Here is a 20139-nt window from a genome sequence, read left to right as displayed (position 1 = left end):
CAGATGTGTTGGAGAAAACAGAAATGCAGTTCAGGGAACCTTGACTTAGCATCAGAAGACTAGAATGTTCGACTTGTTTGACTGCTGTCTCCTTATCCCTAACCTCCATTCTAACTCAGACTGGATGCATTTGTTTTGCATATTAGTTTATAAGTGTCAATAAAGGTATTGATGTGCAAGGATTAACAAAGGATATTAATAGTCTGTATGTCAAGAAGACCTTTATGGAGAGGAAATCCCCCAAATATTTTATAATTGTCTCTTTTAAGTATCCGGGTTATTAAAGCTTTTAAGTGGGGTTACTGCCATCATATAAAGTTCTCTTTGAGCAACTTGAAATCATTGAAAACATATTGCCCAGTTATTCTGAAATAACTTAAAGAAGCACTGAATAAGGAGAGTCTCAGTTTAGTTTTTGTCCTTTAGATACCTGGGGGTCCAGACATATCCTGTCACCGTTTTCTATGATTTTTTTCTTCTTTCAGCAATATCCTACTGTCTTGACAGATACCAAGTTTGTTTTTTGCACTCTTTGCCCTTCCCTCAGCCAGATCTTTCTGGAAAAAGTCATTTATTTAAATAAGAAGTAGGTACATGGTTCTAAGTCCTTGGGATATTTGGCATCAAGTGAAGGAGAAAATAAAAAATAGAAAATGCCTGTAAGGCCCAAGAAAATTCATCTGGACAATAGTTCTGTATCATGGGCTTGTTTTTTGTTTTTTGTTTTTTTCTTATGGAAAGTTTGAAACTACAACTTTACCACGAAAGTAAAAGAGAATAAAATAATGAACTCCCATGCAGCCACCATTCAGCTTCTGTCACTCTCCTGTTAGTTGTCATCGCCTACTTTTTTTCCTGGAGTTTTTTTTTTTTTTCCCCATGTATTTAGAGCAAATTCCAGAAATCATGTTATTTACCAGTTCAGTATATATCTCTTATGGAGTGGACATTCCATAACCATAATGACATTACCCGCTCAACAGACTAACAATATTTAACACATCCATCTTGAGAGTCTCAGTTCCTATTCCAGTTACCCCAGTTGTGCCAGAGATGACATTTTACTGTTGGCAGTAAGTCAGGTCCAGACAAGGCCAAACATTGCATTTGGTTATTTCTCTGAAGTCTCATTTATTCTGTGATAAATGCTATGATTCCCTACCCAGAAAAAGTCCGTAAACAAACTTTTGTAATTAATTTCACTGGCTCTTGGATAGCCTTGAAGTCTACCCATGGACTCTGGGTGAAAAATACTTAAGTATTTATCCTTCTAATGTGATTCTTTAACACAAAGTATGTTAGAAACACTGATGTAGACTTTGTGGAGTCATTGAGCTGATGAAATAATCTCATATGTGAAGGATCCTGAAGAACATCTAAAATGCACTCATTCCTTTTATGCTTTAGGTCAGCTGAGCATATTAGGAAAGTATATACTATCTTCAATTTTTGTGTTTGTTTTTAATAAAAATCAATGGTATAAATTGCTGGAAATTACTTGATAATTTCCACTAAACTACATTATTATTAAAGTAAATTGCTGATAATCAGACTACCCATAATTGTATATATATTCAATTCTTTTTAGCCAAAAATAATATGGATGAAAATATGGATGAGTCAGATAGAAGAAAAAGTCCACGGAGTCCAAAAAAAATAAAAACAGAGCCTGATTCTGAGAAAGCCGAGGTAAAAGATTCAGATGCTGCCAAAGGAGCAGACCAAAGTGAAATGGACGTTTCCAAGATTACTGAGAAGAAGGACCAAGGTAAGGAGAGTCAGGTGTGAAGGGCAGCCTGGGGGTGATAAGATTGCATTGGATCTGGTTCACACAGCAGAAAAGGTACTGCCTTATCTTTCTTTGATGGCACCTTTATTGAATCATAACTCATTTGCTATATAACTTACCCATTTAAAGTGTACAGTTCAGTGGTTTTTTAGTATTTCACAGAGCTGTTCACCTACCACCACAATCAATTTTAGAACATATTCATCACCCCAGAAGTAAACCTCATACTCATTAGCAGTCAGTCTCCAGTCCTCCCTAAATCACCCCAGCCTACTTTCTGTGTCTATGGGTTTGCCCAATTTTGGACATTCTGTATAAATGGAATCATGTAATATATGGTCCTTTGTGACTGGCTTCTTTGACTTGGCGTAATGTTTCCAAGGTTCATCCATGTTGTAGCATGTGTCAGCATTTTGTCATTCCTTTTTATTTCTGAATAATAGTCCATTGTATAGATGTGCCACATTTTGTTTATCCATTCGTCTATTGATGGACATTTGGGTTATTTCCACTTTTTGGCTGTTATGAATACTGATAAGGACATTTGTTTACAAGTTCTTATATGGACATATGCTTTCATCGCTCTTGGGTAAATACCTAGTAGTGGAATTACTGGGTCATGAGCTAATAACTCTGTGTCCAACCTTCTGAGGAGCTTATACTGTCTTTTGTGAAAAGTCATTTTTTAAAAACTCGATAAGCTAGATAATGTATGAGCCCCAAGATATTTTATGACTACAGAATAGTCTATACAAAATCTTCCATGAAGGTACTGGTGTATGGGCTAACTGTCACGTGCTAAGTAGTTTTACATTGTGACATTCCAATTTCAGATACTAAGAATCAGAATATTTAAATATTTACTAGATGTTTTTAAACCTTTTATAAAGTTTAGCCCTGTCCATTGATCTATCTTAATCATGTATCAGGAGCTTTCAAATATATATTTATATTGAAGCTCTTGAGTGAAAATAAACATTGGTAGTTTCTAAAATAAAATATTGTTAATTCCACATTTGAGACTAAAAGTTACACTTATATAAATGTCTTTGTTTCACAGATGTACAAGAAATTTTAGATTCTGACAATGAGAAACCCTTTAAGGAAGAACCAATGGAGATAGATGATGATGTGAAAACAGAGCCACGTATTAACTGTCAGGAAGGTTCTCAAGTAGATGTGGTTAATGTCAGTGAGGGCTTCCATCTAAGGACTAGTTATAAAAAGAAAATTAAGTCATCCAAACTAGATGGACTTCTTGAAAGGAGAATTAAACAGTTTACACTGGAAGAAAAACAGCGCCTCGAGAAAATGAAGTTGGAGGGTGGAATTAAGGGTATAGGAAAGACCTCTACAAGTTCTTTGAAAAGCCTTTCTGAGTCACCAGTAACAACGAAAGCAAAAGAAGGGTGTCAAAGTGACTCACTTAGACAAGAACAAAGCCCTAATGCAAGTAATGGTAAATCTGAAGATGTGATTCGGGGATGTTCACAAAGCGATTCCTCAATTCTTGGAATCGGTGATCCTGATCATACAACAGACAGTCTTTATCCAAAAGATCAAATGTTAGATGACGTCTCCTTTCAGAGTCCAGAGACAAACTGTCAGAAACAAAATTCTGTTGGAAATGCCATAGATGAGAGTCTCTCTGAACCTACCAGTCAAGGCCAGGAACCTGTTAAGATTAAAACAAGAGGAAGTGACTTTCTCATTGGTGACTCCAAACCAGCCAGTGCAGATGAAATTGGTACTTTGATCTATAAGAACAAAAAACCACTCATACAGGAGGATAATGACACCATTGTTTCTCCTTCCCAGAGCCCTTCACTTCCATCGGTACCTAAAAGTACCGATGATAGAGATCTCCCGTCTCTGTCAAAAGCAGTGGACTTTGAAGGAAAACTAGGTTGTGTCTCTGAATATAACAGCACTTTGGAAAATAGTTCTGATACTATGTCTGTTCAGGACAGCAGTGAAGAAGATATGATTGTTCAGAATAGCAATGAAAGTCTTTCCGAGCAGTTCATAACTCAAGAACAAGGTATCGAAGGCTTGGAACCATTGAAACGGGAGTTTGTTCCAGATAAGTCCACTGGAAACTATGATAAAAGACCACAGGGTAAGGTAACTGAAGCAAATGGTAGAAAGCCAAGTCAAGAACAGAAATTAGAGAGATCAGTTAATAAATGTATTGATCAAGTCAATCTAAAAAGTAGCACTGACAAAAAGAATAATGAAAATCGAGAGTCTGAAAAGAAAGGACAGAAAGCAAGTACCTTTCAAATAAATGGAAAAGATAATAAACCCAAGTCATATTTAAAAGGGGAATGCTTGAAGGAAATCTCTGAGGGTAAAGTAGTAAGTGGTGACATTGAACCAAAGCTTAATAATATAAATAAGATAATCCCTGAAAATGATATTAAGTCTTTGACTGCTAAAGAATCTGCTGTAAAGCCATTCATGAACGGTGATGTCATCATGGAAGATTTTAATGAAAAAAACAACTTGGAAATAAAGTCATCTTTACTGAGATCTTCAGATGCTGAAGGCGACTACCAAGATGGCCTAGAGACCGTGCCGTCAACCAGAGAGCCTGAGAGTGCACACGCTGCCATGCCTCCACTGTCTTGTCCAGAAAGCAGTTCAGCGAATCAGGTAGAAGATATGGAAATTGAAACCTCTGAAGTTAAGAAAGTTACTCCCTCACCTGTTCCTTCTGGAGAGGAATCTAACCTCAGTAATGATTTTGTTGATGAAAATGGTCTGCCCGCCCACAAAGATGAAAATGTCAATGGAGAGTCCAAGAGAAAAACAGTCATCACAGAAGTCACCACCATGACATCCACAGTGGCCACAGAATCAAAAACTGTAATCAAAGTAGCAAAAGGTGATAAGCAGACTGTGGTCTCTTCCACAGAAAACTGTGCCAAATCCACTGTCACAACCACCACTACAACAGTAACAAAGCTTTCCACACCCGCCACAGGCAGCAGTGTGGACATCATCTCTGTGAAGGAGCAGAGCAAAACGGTGGTCACCACAACAGTGACAGACTCGCTGACCACTGCAGGGGGCACTCTGGTGACATCGATGACCGTGAGCAAAGAATATTCCACAAGAGACAAAGTGAAACTCATGAAATTTTCAAGACCCAAGAAGACTCGTTCAGGTACAGCTCTGCCATCCTATAGAAAGTTTATCACCAAGAGCAGCAAGAAGAGCATATTTGTCTTGCCTAATGATGACTTAAAAAAGTTGGCCAGAAAAGGAGGAATCCGAGAAGTCCCTTATTTTAATTACAATGCAAAACCTGCCTTGGATATATGGCCATATCCTTCTCCTCGACCAACCTTTGGTATCACTTGGAGGTATGTATTTGGGCAAGGGAGAAAGTCTTACAAGCATTATCTGATAAGCATATCTCATTTTTTACAGAAAAAATGAGATAATAAGAGATGCGACAGGAAAGCAGAAGTTTAATGGGCCAAGTTAGCAGCGGAAATAAGATACAGAGAATCTTGAATTTGGCCAGCTGGGAGGTACTCAAGTTTCTTAGGGAAAAATGTTAATAAAAGACTGAAAAAATGGGAGGGAATTCTTTAAAATGAAATTCAGTTTTACTTTTCACAAGACAGAAGAAACGTGTCAAACATAGTTGTTTTTGTGGTTTAACTTTCCAAGTTATTGCCATGTGTTTGCCTTGGGAATGAGAGAATTGCAGACTTGGATAATCAACTCTCTGGAATGTTTGTATTTTATTTCTATTAGGTAATTCATAGAAACATAAAGACATAGGAAACATGCCTGGGAAGCACACAAAGTTCATCATAATGTGGAAATCTTCCTAATGTAATTTATTTGCATGGTAAACATTTGTTTTGGAGTTCTTTGTTATATATGTGAGAAGAGATAGTCTCAGGTTCCTTAGGGATTTTTTTAAACCCAGAAATAGTCTTAATTTAAAATTTTCTGGGCATTAAGCTTTGGGGATGAGTCATAAGTACGTAGTGTTGGCAGTTGTCAGATCGTGTAGTTTTATATTGGGAAAGGATCTTAGAAATTCTTATCTTCTGGAGATGTGTAATAATTTACCTCTGGCCACAGAGGGACAGAGTTAGGAATAGTGCCCGGTGTCCCTAAAGCCCAGTCCGGTACGGCTGTGTCACCTCTCACACATCTGTCCTTTGTGCTTTTTCATGTCCCTGTCTTTTTATCTTTTCACCCTCACAACTGGAAAGGATGGAACATAAACACTGAAAACACGAGAGTCTCTGTGGGGCAGGCTTGGAAGTCAGGAACAGTCTTATTGCTGCTAGAGTTTGATAGGAACCTGAAGTTATTTTAGCAGGTGACTGAGCCAGCTCCATTGCACTCTAGGCTTCATTTCTGTATGTCTGTATTATGGTTCCAGTTTCTTTAAGTTAAAACCATACCTTTTTTTTTTGTTTCTTTTATATTATAATTAGTATTATAAAACAAAAGGTGTAAATGAGTACTCTCTCTAAAGGAATTAACTTATTAATATGACCAGTCATAGTTGGTTTGACCAAGGTTTTTATAACTCATCTTTTGATTTGAATTAAAATATCATCACTCCATTACACATTCAATAGAGACAGCTGAAAAGTACAATTTCTCTGCAGGGCCTGCAATGAAGGATTTGCAGAATCCTGCAGGGAATCAAGGAACTCTTCATTACAGTTCATGGATTTATAGGATTACTCTGCACTTTTCTGCTTTCTTCATTGAGAGCGGTCCCAAAATGTATCCTTGACTGTCCTGCAGGTAACTTCTTTCCCACTGGAAAAGTTACTATGTACAAATACTTTAATTAAAATGACCTGGCAGTTGTGGAGGCCGACCTTTCTGCTCTTTTCTTTTCTGAAGTGGAAGGTAGGCTCAACTGGGAAGCACTTTTCTCTGAACCAGTTCCGATCAAGTGTTGCCCAGGGCCCTTTTCTGCACGGCTGGGTTTCAGGAGACTCGTGTATGTTTTAATATGCACTGTGGGCACAATTGGTATCTGTTTAGTTAATTTCTCATTTTTTAATGGAAGGAAATGCCTTCCTGTATATTTTAAACAGATATTGACGTCAAATATGTGCTAACGTCTTAATTTGCCGAAGTTGAGGGAAACAGAATCCCTTGTATCTAAAAGAGGCATGGGTAAATATGTAAAATATTCTTGACTTTAGAATGCATTTTTAAAAAGTGTATTGCTGTAAAAACCATGCATGTGAAATGCATTTTTATATTCACACTTGAATAAAATATGTCTGATGCTTAGAGTAGAAGCCAAGAATGCCAAGAGGTACATGTTTGATCTTTATTAATGTTAAGGCTGAGCAGTAGTGAAAAGCGAAACTTGTCTTGTCAACTCATTAGGCCTCTTTTTTTCCTCCACACTGTCCATTCTCTTACTTCCTTTTTCCCGGGCCCCGATTCTGTGTTTCATTATCACTTGGAACCAGTAGTTGCCTCCACAGTGCTGCCCAAACGATTCTCCCAAAAGGCAGATCTATTCTGTGAATGTTCTGACTGAGCTGAGCAGCCTTCAGAGTATTAACTACAACTGCAGGGCTGGGGGGTTGTGGCGGGGGGGGGGGGGGCGGGGGGGTGGGGGGGGAAGCTCGTCACCTGTGCGCCATGCCATGTCTGTGAGAAGTACTTCCCTTTACAACCCATCCTATACTGGATGCGTTTCAGAAGCCTTCATACTGCTCACCTTCAAGGCTCTTCTTTTGTCCTCCCATTTGGTGCAGCACATTTGGACTCTGCAGTCCTCTCTCATGCCGGCTTCATCTCTTGCTGCGCTTCCACACCCCTTCCCTCCAGTCAGAGCACACCAGATGTGGTTTCTGGGAAGAAGAGTGTGCTGTTGTACTCTTTCCTCCTGAGCATATGTGTGCCCCTTGCCCCTGGTGTAGCCACCTCCGCATCTTTGTCCTTTGAGACTCAAGCTAAGCTCTGCTCCCCATCCCAGAGCCGAGTCAGGGGCCCCTTGCACTGAGCAGCCCTGAGGATATGAGAACAGATTATGATTTATTTCCCTGTCTCCAGCTCCTTTCAGTTAGTCTAACACACATAGAAGGCACTCAAGTATTTTTTGAATGAATACATGGATGAACAGGCTTTTGGTGTGTGCCCCTGCTGTGGTGTTTCCATTGCAAAATATAGAGATGCATTGAAGTTGTAGAGAGTAATCCGAGGAAGAAGAGAGAGAATGAGAAACATTTCTCTTCCCACATACAAACCATTTGGCGTCCAGAGTTCCCTGTGCATTTCTATAGGGTGTGGTCTGAAAGTGACATGTACTTTCCACCCCCTTCTCAGGACATCCCTGCACTGGATAACATTCACCCTCCCATTTAAGAATTGTTCTGTCCAGGTCAGAGGATTCACAGGGCGACAGCACAGCAAAGGAAATCCTGGTGTCACAGGCGGAGATGGGAATTTAAGAAGCTGCTGCAACTTTTTGGTTGGAGTGTTTCCCTTTCTCACATTGTTCATTTTCCCAGCTTAATGTTTAGAATAGAAAGCATTGCTTCTCAAATACAAATTGTCTTAAGGTTTACCTTCTACCTCTTAGAGGAGGAAATTATTTTAGTTTTAGAGATTTTTCTGTATACTGCAGTTAATCAGGATATTTATTTAAGTACATGGAAATGTCAACAGAGTTTAATTACACAAAGACCACACTAATAGAGAATTGATACCCTAGGGCTGCTTTACAGTATTTTATGGTTAGTTCCATCTCAGGACATAATATTCATTGCAGTTGTAAATTCATTCTGAAATATATCTTTAATATTATTTTTAAAAGAGTATCTAAAATGTTCAATAACTGCATCCAATGCTTAGAAAAAAACCCGAATACAGAGATTCCTTTGTCTCCTGATCAGTAACTAATCTAATATTGTCCTTTTTTATTACTGATTATATTGTAGAATCCTACAACTATTATTCTAATGTGGTTAGTGTTTATTAGTATTAGCAGGTATTCAGCGTCCAGTAGTTCATGTTTTGCAGAACCACCATTTGGATACAAAATTTCTGTCCATTTGGAAAGGCCTTGGATTGGATTTGTTGTGGGGGGGGGGGGGTCTTTTTTTTTTTCTGTATTGTGTTTTGAGAAAATTTAAACAATTGCAGTTTGTTTCAGCACAAATCAATCAGTTAATTAAGATTTTATCCTTCAAAACCTTTATCATCTTTAGTGACACAGTTATTTCTCTATATTTGTTCTTCTTTGTAATTTCTCTAACACATATTTTGGAATTAGGCTAAATGTATAAAATCTTCATAAATTCTTGCCATGTCAGTCTTAAAATGAAACATGCTCATTTTACAAATTTATATGGTATTTGAAGCGACTACAGACCCTTTTTAAGTTGTTAGATGCATGTTATGCCTAGGAACAAAAAAGTTATTAAGGGATGTATAATAGCCACAGTGCTTACAAAATCGTATTATAATTATTAAAATCATAATGAAGACAAGATACAGCCCTTTGGTTTAATAATAGAATGTGTGTGCGCGCGTGCGTGCGTGTGTACTACACAATACATACGTAGTTTTTCTTGGGTTTTTCTTTCAGGTACAGACTTCAGACTGTAAAGTCCCTAGCTGGAGTGAGCCTTATGTTACGGTTACTGTGGGCAAGCCTGAGATGGGATGACATGGCGGCCAAGGCTCCTCCGGGAGGAGGGACTACACGGACAGGTAAGGGTTTCCCATTTTCTAGTTTAAGTTGAAAAGAGAAAAAAATCACTTGACAGTTCACTTAATTTTAAGCATTTCTGTTATTTATTAAAATATAACACTTATGTATAAAAATACAGCTTTGCTAAAGTTGGGCAGCACATGCTGTAAGATCCTGGGGGCAGGGAAGGGGGGGTCAGATTATAAGGTGAGTCAGTTACGTGTGAACCAGTCTGAATTTTTTAAAGGATCTTTGTGGGGCGCCTGGGTGGCTCAGTCGGGTAAGCGTCTGACTCTTGATTTTGGCTCAGGTCATGATCTTGGGGTTGTGAGCTTGAGCCCTGCCTTGGGCTCCATGCTCAAGCAGAGAATCTGCTTGAGATTCTGTCTCTCCCTCCCCACCCCACCTCCAAACCCCACAACCCCCCATGCTCACTCTCAAAAAATAAATCTTTTTTAAAAAAAGATCTTTATTATTGTAGAATATAAGTCATTTAAACTGGGACATCTGGAACCCTATGCTTGCTGCTTCTTTCTACTCTTATTATTTTGACTGTTTTGCCACCAGAAACCAAGCTGCCCCCAAATAGCATTTTGCTCAGTTTAGAAACTTTCAGTGAGGAAGAAAATCAGTATTATTGCACTCTAGCAGTGGTCCTAAAGTCATTAATTAATTTTTTTCAAAAGTTTAATCCACGTGTGTCTCCTTCTTAAAGCACCAGATGTTGTACCTTTTTAGTCTCTGAATATTTTAGGTGGTTCTTAATATTATGTGGATTAAATCACCATAGAAACATCTGAAACTGAAATCACAACAACAGAGATAATTAAAAGGCGAGATGTTGGTCCTTATGGCATTCGATCTGAATATTGTATCCGGAAAATCATTTGCCCCATTGGAGTTCCAGAAGCACCAAAAGGTAAGGAATACAAAGAATTCTGTTCTTTTGTTATTGACCTATTAACCACATCTTTTACGAATTAAAATTTGATTATAGGGACACCTGGGTGGCTCAGTCAGTTAAGTGTCTGCCTTCAGCTCAGGTCATGATCCCAGGGTTCTGGGATCGAGCCCCGCATCGGGCTCCCTGCTCAGTGGGGAGCCCACTTCTCTCTCTGCCTGCTGCTCCCCCTGCTTGTGCTCTCTCTCTGACAAATAAAATCTTTTAAAAAAATTTGATTATAATTGTTTCCTTAACTCTTTATTCCACTTTTGAAAAAGAGATCTTTTCATTACAATCTATTATATTTTTTAAAATGATATTTAAGTAATAAACCCTAATAGGATTTCACTAGACACACATATCTATAGGCATTGTTCCAAGCACGGGGAGGGTACAGAGAAGTATAATAATACCTCTTACGGGGCACCTGGGTGGCTCAGTTGGTTGAGTGTCTGACTTGGTTTTGGCTCAGGTCACAGTCTCATGGGTTGTGGGATCGAGCCCCATGTCAGGCTCTAGCTCAGCAGGAAGTGTGCTTGAAAGATTCTCTCCCTCTGCCCCTCCACCTGCTTGTACTCGTGCGTGCGTGTGAGCTCTCTCTCTCTCAGAATAAGTAAGTCTTAAAAAATAATAATACCTCTTATAATTAAACTATGGAGCAGTGATTGACACCAGACCATCAGCTCCAAGAGGGCAACTACTGAGTCTGTCTAGTTTGTTGTCCTGACACCTGCTGCAGAATATGACACATAAGTGGTCACTGACCATCTCTTGATTCAAGGGCTAAAGCTGTTGTGAAATACTTGAGTTCTCAGGGTAGAAATAATCTAAGAGGCATAAAGAGTGATTCAGTAAACATTTATAGAACAACTACATGATAAGCACTAGACAGCAAATACATGGAAGAATGGGATTCAGCCCCTATTCTCACAGAAGCAAAGAAAAGGTTATAGTATTACACTTCTGTACCATGAGAATCAAAACCATTAATGCTAAAAAGAGTTCAGTGAGGTGACCAGATTCAAGAGATAGAGTTTAAAATCAATAATTTTATTTCATATGTGCAATAAAAACATTTAGGGGGAAATCTTTTATGAAATGGGTAAAAAGAGAATGCTGTCCTTAGAAACGTGCTGTTTGGGTGCCTGGGTGGCTCAGTTGGTAAAGCGACTGCCTTTGGCTCAGGTCATGATCCTGGAGTCCCGGGATCGATCCTGCATCGGGCTCCCTGCTGAGCGGGGAGTCTGCTTCTCCCTCTGACCCTCCCCCGTCTCATGCTCTCTCTATCTCATTCTCTCTCTCAAATAAATAAATAAAATATTTAAAAAAAAAGAAACGTGCTGTTTAATAATAGAAGCTAATTGTCCCCAAATGTATACAGTTTACATTTTGAAATCGATTGAATTAATTCAAAAGTTCTTCTTGCAGAATAAATGAGAATAGATTTTTCAAAAAAGAACTTCAATAAGGGGATACTGTCCTAGTAGAGGATGAAAATTAGCATAATTAAAACAGGGTTGTTGTGGAACTGAGACAGCTCAGTTGATGGGCAGAGAAACAGATTGGAACAAGCGGTTTCTGACCCATCTTCAGTCTTGGCCCCAGAGCTTTCAGATCACTGCAATCTCCTTGGATCGCATTTCTTTGCCTCTTACCACTTTGGATAACCTAGGTCCTACTGCTGTTTCTGTTTTCTTCAACTGCTTCCCTGTTCCCTGAACAAATGGGATGGTTCAATGCTGGCCTCTTCCTACTTTTTAGTTTTAAAATCTTGCCATTAGGAGATTTTACCTCTGCTTAATAGTTTCAGATCCCTTCTTTACGTGGGCAACTTTCAAATCCCCCTTCTCAGTGCTGTGATGGAAAATACACATTGCCAGAATAGTACATGCCAAGGACACCCAGCCCAACTGTGTGGGAAGAATACGCTAGGCTTCTTGAAGGACATGTATCCATGTCAGTGTCTGAAGGATAAATAGACGTTAGTCAAGTGAGGGGGACAGAGCCTACGAATAGTGTTACAGGCAGATGGAACAGGCTGGGTAAAGGCTTATAGGCCTTTTATATCAGGGGCCCGCAAACCTGGCCCATGAGCTTTAACCCACCACCTGGTTTTGTTAATAAAGTTTGATTGGAACACAGCCATACATACTCACTTATGTATTGTTTCTGGCTCTTTTCATGATACAGAGGCACAGCTGAATAGTTGTAACAGAGACCATCTGGCCTGCGTAGTATAAAGTATTTACCATCTGGCCCTTTAAGAAAAAGTTTGCCAACTCCTGTTTTTCATGATCTAAGAGGAGATGCCAGAAGTATTGTAATTTTAGAAGCTATATTTGCTTAAAATGCTCTGATTTCTTTTCCCAAGAAACACCTACACCTCAGAGGAAAGGCCTTCGATCAAGTGCATTACGGCCAAAGAGACCAGAAACGCCCAAGCAAACTGGCCCTGTTATTATCGAAACTTGGGTAGCAGAGGAAGAATTGGAATTATGGGAGATCAGGGCGTTTGCTGAAAGGTAAGGAAGTGGTTTACATGTAATCGGATATTTGAAGCTTAATTTCAGTATATCCTAGTTAATTTTATTTCACCTCTTGATTTTAAGTGCTAGCTATAGATCATTTGTTAAAGTCCTGTTTCTAATTTTAATGTGTTTTACCATTTGTCAGTTTCTAACTATCTTACATTTATTGTTTCTTTTTAAGCAGAAATAATTTTATATCTTTTTATAATATGAAAGCCGACCAGATTTCACTTAATATTTGGTACCAGTTGTCTAATTAGTGTACTTTCTGATAAAATTCCTCCTTTCTCCCCCCCCTGCAGAGTGGAGAAAGAAAAGGCACAAGCAGTTGAGCAACAGGCTAAGGTTAGTGAACAGAAGAAGGCAGAGGACTTCAAGGCCCACATGGAGGCTCACCTCAAACAGCAGCGCTTGGCTGTCCAGCAGGTGGGGGAGTTGGTACTAGTCCCACCTGGCAGCGAATTGACATTTTTAGCCAAATTCATGCACACCAAAAGCACAATAACGATATATTCATGTGGTTTTATTTATTATCTCTAGAATTCAATGGGTAAGTGTTTGTTGTTACTGAAATATCGTTGGCACACAGTGTTCCATTAGCTTGAGGTGTTTGTGGGTAATTTTCAAAGATAATGTTTTCCTACCAAGTTCCAATCTGTAATATCTCTGTAGGCCATGAAAAAGCAAGTTGTACTAAAACTCTTAAGAGTTTGTTATAATTGAGGATCATAAAGCTACTGATGGTTTCTTTGCATTTCTACACTATAAATAATGTACTGTATGTGCCTGAATATTAGGGGCTCACGTAAAGGATGAGTCCCACTTTTTTCTCTTGAGAAAATAGTATAAAGGTTATAAAACTTTTTAGGATATAGGTGAAATCAATAAAGGTCTACTTACAATATCACTAACTTAGTTACATGTAAGTATTTAAAAATTACATATTATATCAACCAAAATACTCATTTCAAACTGTTTTTTTCCTCTCATGTTTTATAAAACATTCCTTATGCATAAATTTTTATGCATCTTTTACTTTGGTGTACTGTAGGTCATTGCCTTCCCTTACATCAAAGTTGGAGATAACACTTTTGGGTTTTTTCATGTCTATCTGTCCATTCAGAGAAAAACTAACTAGTTTTGTTTTTCATTTTATGGGTGTGTTTTGTCATCTCTATAGTGAAACCTGATGTTTTACTTTTAAAAATTTATTTAAGATGCTTATTTACAAATACAGTCAACATTTCCAATTTTGAAGGCATACCCTCAGGAAATAACTACTAAATATGTGTTCAGTTTCTTTGTCTTTCCCCCTCCCGCACCTTTTTAAAACTGATTTCAGTCAGATGACATCTCTGAGTATCCAAAACTAAACTCCTTTTCTTCTGAGGAATGAGAAACTATGGAAAATACCTCACATTATATTCAGGTGTATAGGATATGTACAAAAGCAATCCTACATAGATTGTGATGTCACTGGTGAGCAGTTGCCAATGGCAGGAGATAGTTCAGCATTACAATTTTATCTTAGTACACATCTCAGCCCCACCATTACCTAGCTCTGTCCAGGGCATTTACACAGTCTCTCTGAGTCTCGGTTTTGTCATCTTTAAGTTACAATACCAGTAACTTTATTGGGTTGGTCTGAGCATTAAATAAAATAATGATGATAAAGCATTTGCACCAGGTTTGAAATCAGTGCTGCCTCTTGTTCTTACATGTGGAAGCTTACGTTGTCGTGTTGGTAAGGTCAGGAAATGTTAGCAATCTATGATACAAGATGTTCAGATTGTCTGTAAAAACCCTGTAGTCTGATCAGATTATACCTCTCTGCATAAAATAGTCTAAAATATTTTTCTGTAAGAAATTTTGAACTGAGTAGTATAAGAAGTTTAGAAAAGATATTTTATTATGATTTTCAGTTTGCTTGCTTACCTGTTTGTCAACTGGAATAGTGATTATTTAAATATTGACATGTTTTTTATAATTGGATAAGTTAACATTACAGTAAACCAGAAAACTTTTACAGTTCCTATCATTTGCTCTGTGCTCTAAATTCTGCCCCCGAGCAGCAAGGTGTTCCTGCCTCCAGTGAGATTACCCGTGTCTCTTTTATTTGCAGTCTGAAAGCTTGGTTTAGGGTCATAACATAATGGCCTTCTTCAGGAAATTAAGGGCAAATTTATATGGACATATTTTCAGAAATATTTTAGAAGTTTGATGCAGTTAGATTTGGAGAAATTATGGCTGGACTTCTTGCAGAATGGTATTGTTTTTATTTAGAACTCTTTTGGTTCATGTGTTCTCTCCCTGGCTTTTCTAGAAACGATTGGAACAGCAGAAGCCTACAGTAATTGCAGCTTCCACCACTTCCCCACCAAACAGTACAACTAGTACCATTTCTCCAGCACAAAAAGTTATGGTGGCCCCCATAAGTGGCTCAGTTACAACTGGAACCAAAATGGTTCTCACTACTAAAGTTGGATCTCCAGCCACAGTAACATTCCAGCAAAACAAGAACTTCCATCAGACCTTTGCCACGTGGGTTAAGCAAGGCCAGTCAAATTCAGGTACATAACTGTTATTAAAGAAAAGATTACTTTCATTCAGGGAAAAGAAATTTCATTCCTTTACTGAAATGAAACATTTCTTTAGAAAATTGTTTTTTTTCTGCAGCTGATTGAGCAAACAAGCTGCAACAGTTGGTTTGTTACAAATAATATAATTATTAACATTGGCGAAACTCCACTCTTACATTATTTCACTTTCAACATTTACATAGTTCACTTACTTTGAGTGGAGAGGAATGTTTGTCTTAAAAATACAAAATGAGCCACATTTCATGCATTGGTGCCCTTCCTATAAGTCACTACGTTGCTGGTTATTTTAAATCTAAAGCTTATTAAATGTCTTATACCCCATTAGCCACCAGCACAGCTGCCACATCTGCTACAACCATTGCCAGCACAGGTCAGACGTTCCAAATTACAGGCAGTCCAGTCACTATGGCAGGAAAAGTAATTACCAAACTGCCACTTCCTGCAAACAGCAAGATTGTCGCTGTAAATGTGCCAGCAACACAAGGAGGTAAGGGAAATGTGAAGAGTTTTAATTCACATTTGCCAGATCATACTGTCGCCATTATTTTTCATTTCCTTTTCACTGATTTCAGTCCTCGGATCTCACATTCTATGTAGCCCACTAAAAACCCTGCCACACGTAGTTTCTCCTCAGAAACCCAGCAACACCTGCTGCTTTTTATTAAAGGGGCAGTTGTTAATGACTTCTTCATCTTTTTTTAAGGTGTTGTTCAAGTACAGCAGAAAGTCCTGGGTATCATTCCATCAAGTACAGGTACAAGTCAGCAGACCTTTACTTCATTCCAGCCCAGGACAGCAACAGTCACAATTAGGCCCAATACCTCAGGCTCTGGAGGAACCACAAGCACTTCACAAGTAAGAATTCTTTACAGGCTTATTTTGTTTTGAAGTGTTAAGCAGACCAAGTTGAAGTTTTTAGAACGGCCTCTTCCAGGATTAATCCAGCTTCTAATACTCCTTTGCTTTTTACTTCATCTGTGACGAAGTACTGATTTTTTTTTAAAAAATCTTTTATATTTCTAAGCATAAATCATGCAAAATGTTAATTTTTAACATTTAGTTAATAGCATATTCGTATACGTTATGAGTCAAATTAATGCTTTCTAGGATTCTGTAAAGAAAATTCCTCCATGTGAAACAATGGGTAGCACTGGAGCCCCCCGGGAAACTTGCTGTGCAACTGGAAGTAGAACGAAAATAGAATCCACGACATTACAACTAGTTTGTTATCAGCTGATATGCACACATATTAGATACGTAATTTCTGTGGCTCTAGTATCATGGAAAAAGTTTGAAGTTTTATAGAATTGAAAATGTTCTAAACCTAATTATAAGACTGAAAATTAATATGCTCTGTAGTCTCTCTTCTAAAACCATGAAAGAACATTGGGTTTCTAATCTTACTATTGTATTCTTTGGGTGACAGATATGTATTGGACCTCAGGGAACATAGGACTCAACATTTTCCTGTGGGCAGCCATGGTGGTTATAGAACAGAGCTTCACTGAGTCTTGTCCCTTCCTTCTAGTCTATAAAGCTGTACTTGGTATCAGTGACAAGGAATTTCGTATGATCTCATTTGAATTAAGTTTTCTCCCCTCAGAATTCCATCTTTAAGCTGATGCTTGATGTAATTTAAAATGTCATGTCCAAGAGCCTTTGTCATTTCTGTAGACCTATTTATCAGTAGAGAATGTTTAAAGATCTGTGTTCTAAGTCCATCATGCTTTTAGTCTTTTAAAAACATTTAATTCATTGTCCTTTGTGTCATTTATAGGTAATCACAGGGCCTCAGATCCGCCCGGGTATGACGGTGATTAGAACACCACTCCAACAGTCAACACTAGGAAAGGCGATTATTCGAACACCTGTGATGGTACAGCCAGGTAGTCATCCCTCCAGCATTTTCATTTTATATCTAAATACCCAGTCTGGGAAATCTGTAATACTCTGTATTTGCTACTCTACATACTAAAAAATACCGACTTGAATGCGTACTTCAAAGCATACTAAATTTCTAATCCATTTTGGGGTACATTCATATTATTTCATTTCTGGCATTGCCAATAAGGGAAAAATAGATCCAAGCATGCTTAATAAAAATCTTTTAAAAACCTCTAATAAATAGAATATATATTAATTCAAATCATTGGAGTAAAGAGAATGAGTAAAGACAACAGTCTGTGTGGCAAAAGACAAAGTCAAGGAAACAGCTAAGAAGGATTTAAACAGAAAACATAAAAAAAGCTTACAAAGGCATTAACAGCCCTTCGTTAACGTGAATAGGTTAAAGTTCCCATATTTAAAATTTGAATCCTGTAAAGATAGAACAAAAAAAATTCAACTGTACAGTAATAAGAAACCTATCTAAAGTTGAGTTACCACAAAAGGTTAATAAAAAGATGGGTAAAGCTACATGAAATAAAGACCAAAAATAGAAAGTAAGAAGGGAGATATGGGGTATGGGTGGGGAGGACAAAAATTATCTTTAAGACAATGTAAAAGTCATTGACTTTTGCTCTGTTCAATATTAGTAAGATAATTTGCAATGAAGATGCAGTTTGGAATCTCTAAGAACAAAATAAGGGGCGCCTGACTGGCTTAGCTGGTGGAGCATGTGACTCTTGATCTTGGAGTTGTGGGTTCAAGCCCCACGTTACGTGTAGAGATTACTTAAAAATAAAATCTTCAAAAAAAAAAGAACCAAATAAGATTTCATTGGAGTGTTTAAAGCAAAAACTATTTGATATCAAGGAGGGATCAACAGAAGCATAGTAGACCAGAAACAGACTGTGTCAACTGTTAAACCTTCAGGAATACACATTGGTTTTAAATATATATGGGCTCTTTATACAAAAATGGTCACATAATGAGTCATAGGTAAAACCTGATGAATTCCTTCCAAAAAGGAGAATGTGTATCGGCCACATTCTGTGTAGTAAAGCTAGAAGTTAATATTAAGTTATTCTACTAATTTTTACTTGCTTGAAAATTTTAAAACATATGTTCTCATAAGTAACTTCTGAGTTAAGGGAACATCAGATGCATAGGTTCAAGCAGATTATCAAGTAGCAGCTAAGTTATGCTGCCAAAGCTGGACTCAGAGACAAATTTACTCAGTAAATAATTTGAGCACCTACTCCAGGCAGTTGAAATACACTGGAAGATAAAACAGACCAAAACCCCATATTCTTAAGTCTTAATCAGTAGTTAGAAAAATATATAAAACAAGTCTTAAAGAAAACAGGAGGAAATAAAATAAAAATACAAGTAATAATTAGAAAACAAAAGGGTGGGTGCCTCGCTGGCTTGGTCGATAGAGCATGTGACTCTTGATCTGGGAGTTGAGAGTTTAAGCCTCATGTTGGGTATAGAGATTACTTAAAAATAAAATCTTAAAAAAAGAGAGAAAAGGGCAAATGTTATTAAAATAAACCATTCTTGGGGCACCTGGGTGGCTCAGTCGTTGAGTGGCTGCCTTCGGCTCAGGTCATGATCCCAGGGCCTGGGGATCGAGGCCCGCATCGGGATCTCTGCTCAGTGGGAAGCCTGCTTCTCCCTCTCCCACTCCCCCTGCTTGTGTTCCCTCTCTCGCTGTCTCTCTCTCTCTCTGTCAGAAAATAGATAAAATCTTTAAAAAAATAAAATAAACCATTCTTTTGCAAGTCTAATCTTGAGAAATGGGAACAAAATGCTAGTTTACAAAATTAGTAATGAGAAAATGCTATAAAAATAGAATGAACTTTTTCTTTTAAAGATTTTATTTATGTATTAGAGAGAACATGAGCAGAGGGAGAGGGACAAGCAGACTCCCAGCTGAGCGGGGAGCCTGACGCAGGGCCAGATCCCAGGACCCAAGATTATGACCTGAGCCAAAGTCAAATGCTTAACTGACTGAGCCACCCAGGCGCCCCCTAGAATGAACTTTTTTTAATCAAAAGAGAATTAATTGTGTGTAGGAATCCTTATAGTAAGACACTGGAGGATTCTCACACCCCATACTCAGGAACTAAATCTATTTGAATAATGAGGCATAAGTATATACTATGCTTATAAATTTCAAGTCTCAATGACTCATATCACGGAAAGAAATTTAGAAAGTTGCCATAGTATTTCCCCCCAAAAATCCAGACCTCATGGTTTTACGGGTAAAATTCTTTGAAATGATTAGGAAGCAATTTTCTTCTTATAAAAAAAAAAGTTCCAGGGCATAGGGCAAAGAAAAGATTAAATCTTTTCCATTATTTTACAATTTTAGCAAAGTTCTAATATGAAATAAAGCACTGTCTTGTTTTTTTATCTAAATAAAGGCAATTTTCTAAAGTCTAAACAGGATTTACCCCAGAAAAGAAAGTGTGATCCATTTTTTCACTTAATGCTGCAGGGACAGTTGATTAATTTAGTATCTGTTACTGTTTAAAAATAGCTGTCAGGTAACTAAAGGGAACAATAAAAGTGTAATGTAAATGAGAAAAAAAAAATTATAGATGACAAATATACTTGTAATATACTTACAAAACTGAAAAAATTTGGTAATTGCAAGATATAGAGCCTTTGTTCTATATTGCCTTATGTAG

The 20139-nt window shown here is 37.8% G+C and overlaps 1 protein-coding gene across 9 annotated transcripts in view; it reads left to right on the top strand.

Annotated features, from left to right (window-relative positions):
* BPTF (bromodomain PHD finger transcription factor) overlaps window positions 1-20139 on the top strand; it is a 148124-nt gene that overhangs the window by 94205 nt on the left and 33780 nt on the right. For 5 of the 9 annotated variants that reach the window (XM_027625142.2, XM_027625148.2, XM_027625147.2 and 2 more), the window contains 9 exons: window positions 1589-1768; window positions 2850-5157; window positions 9387-9511; window positions 10282-10410; window positions 12806-12956; window positions 13265-13307; window positions 15286-15532; window positions 16266-16417; window positions 17340-17448. In XM_027625142.2, the coding sequence (XP_027480943.1) occupies window positions 1589-1768; window positions 2850-5157; window positions 9387-9511; window positions 10282-10410; window positions 12806-12956; window positions 13265-13307; window positions 15286-15532; window positions 16266-16417; window positions 17340-17448 (3444 nt within the window). Of the gene's footprint in view, window positions 1-1588; window positions 1769-2849; window positions 5158-9386; window positions 9512-10281; window positions 10411-12805; window positions 12957-13264; window positions 13389-15285; window positions 15533-15887; window positions 16050-16265; window positions 16418-17339; window positions 17449-20139 lie in introns of all 9 variants that reach the window. The other 4 variants (XM_027625141.2, XM_027625144.2, XM_027625145.2 and 1 more) reach the window with 1 other exon arrangement.

This window comes from Zalophus californianus, chromosome 16, assembly GCF_009762305.2.
Source record: "Zalophus californianus isolate mZalCal1 chromosome 16, mZalCal1.pri.v2, whole genome shotgun sequence".
NCBI lineage: Eukaryota > Metazoa > Chordata > Mammalia > Carnivora > Otariidae > Zalophus > Zalophus californianus.
This window is presented reverse-complemented; position numbering and strand designations above follow the sequence as displayed.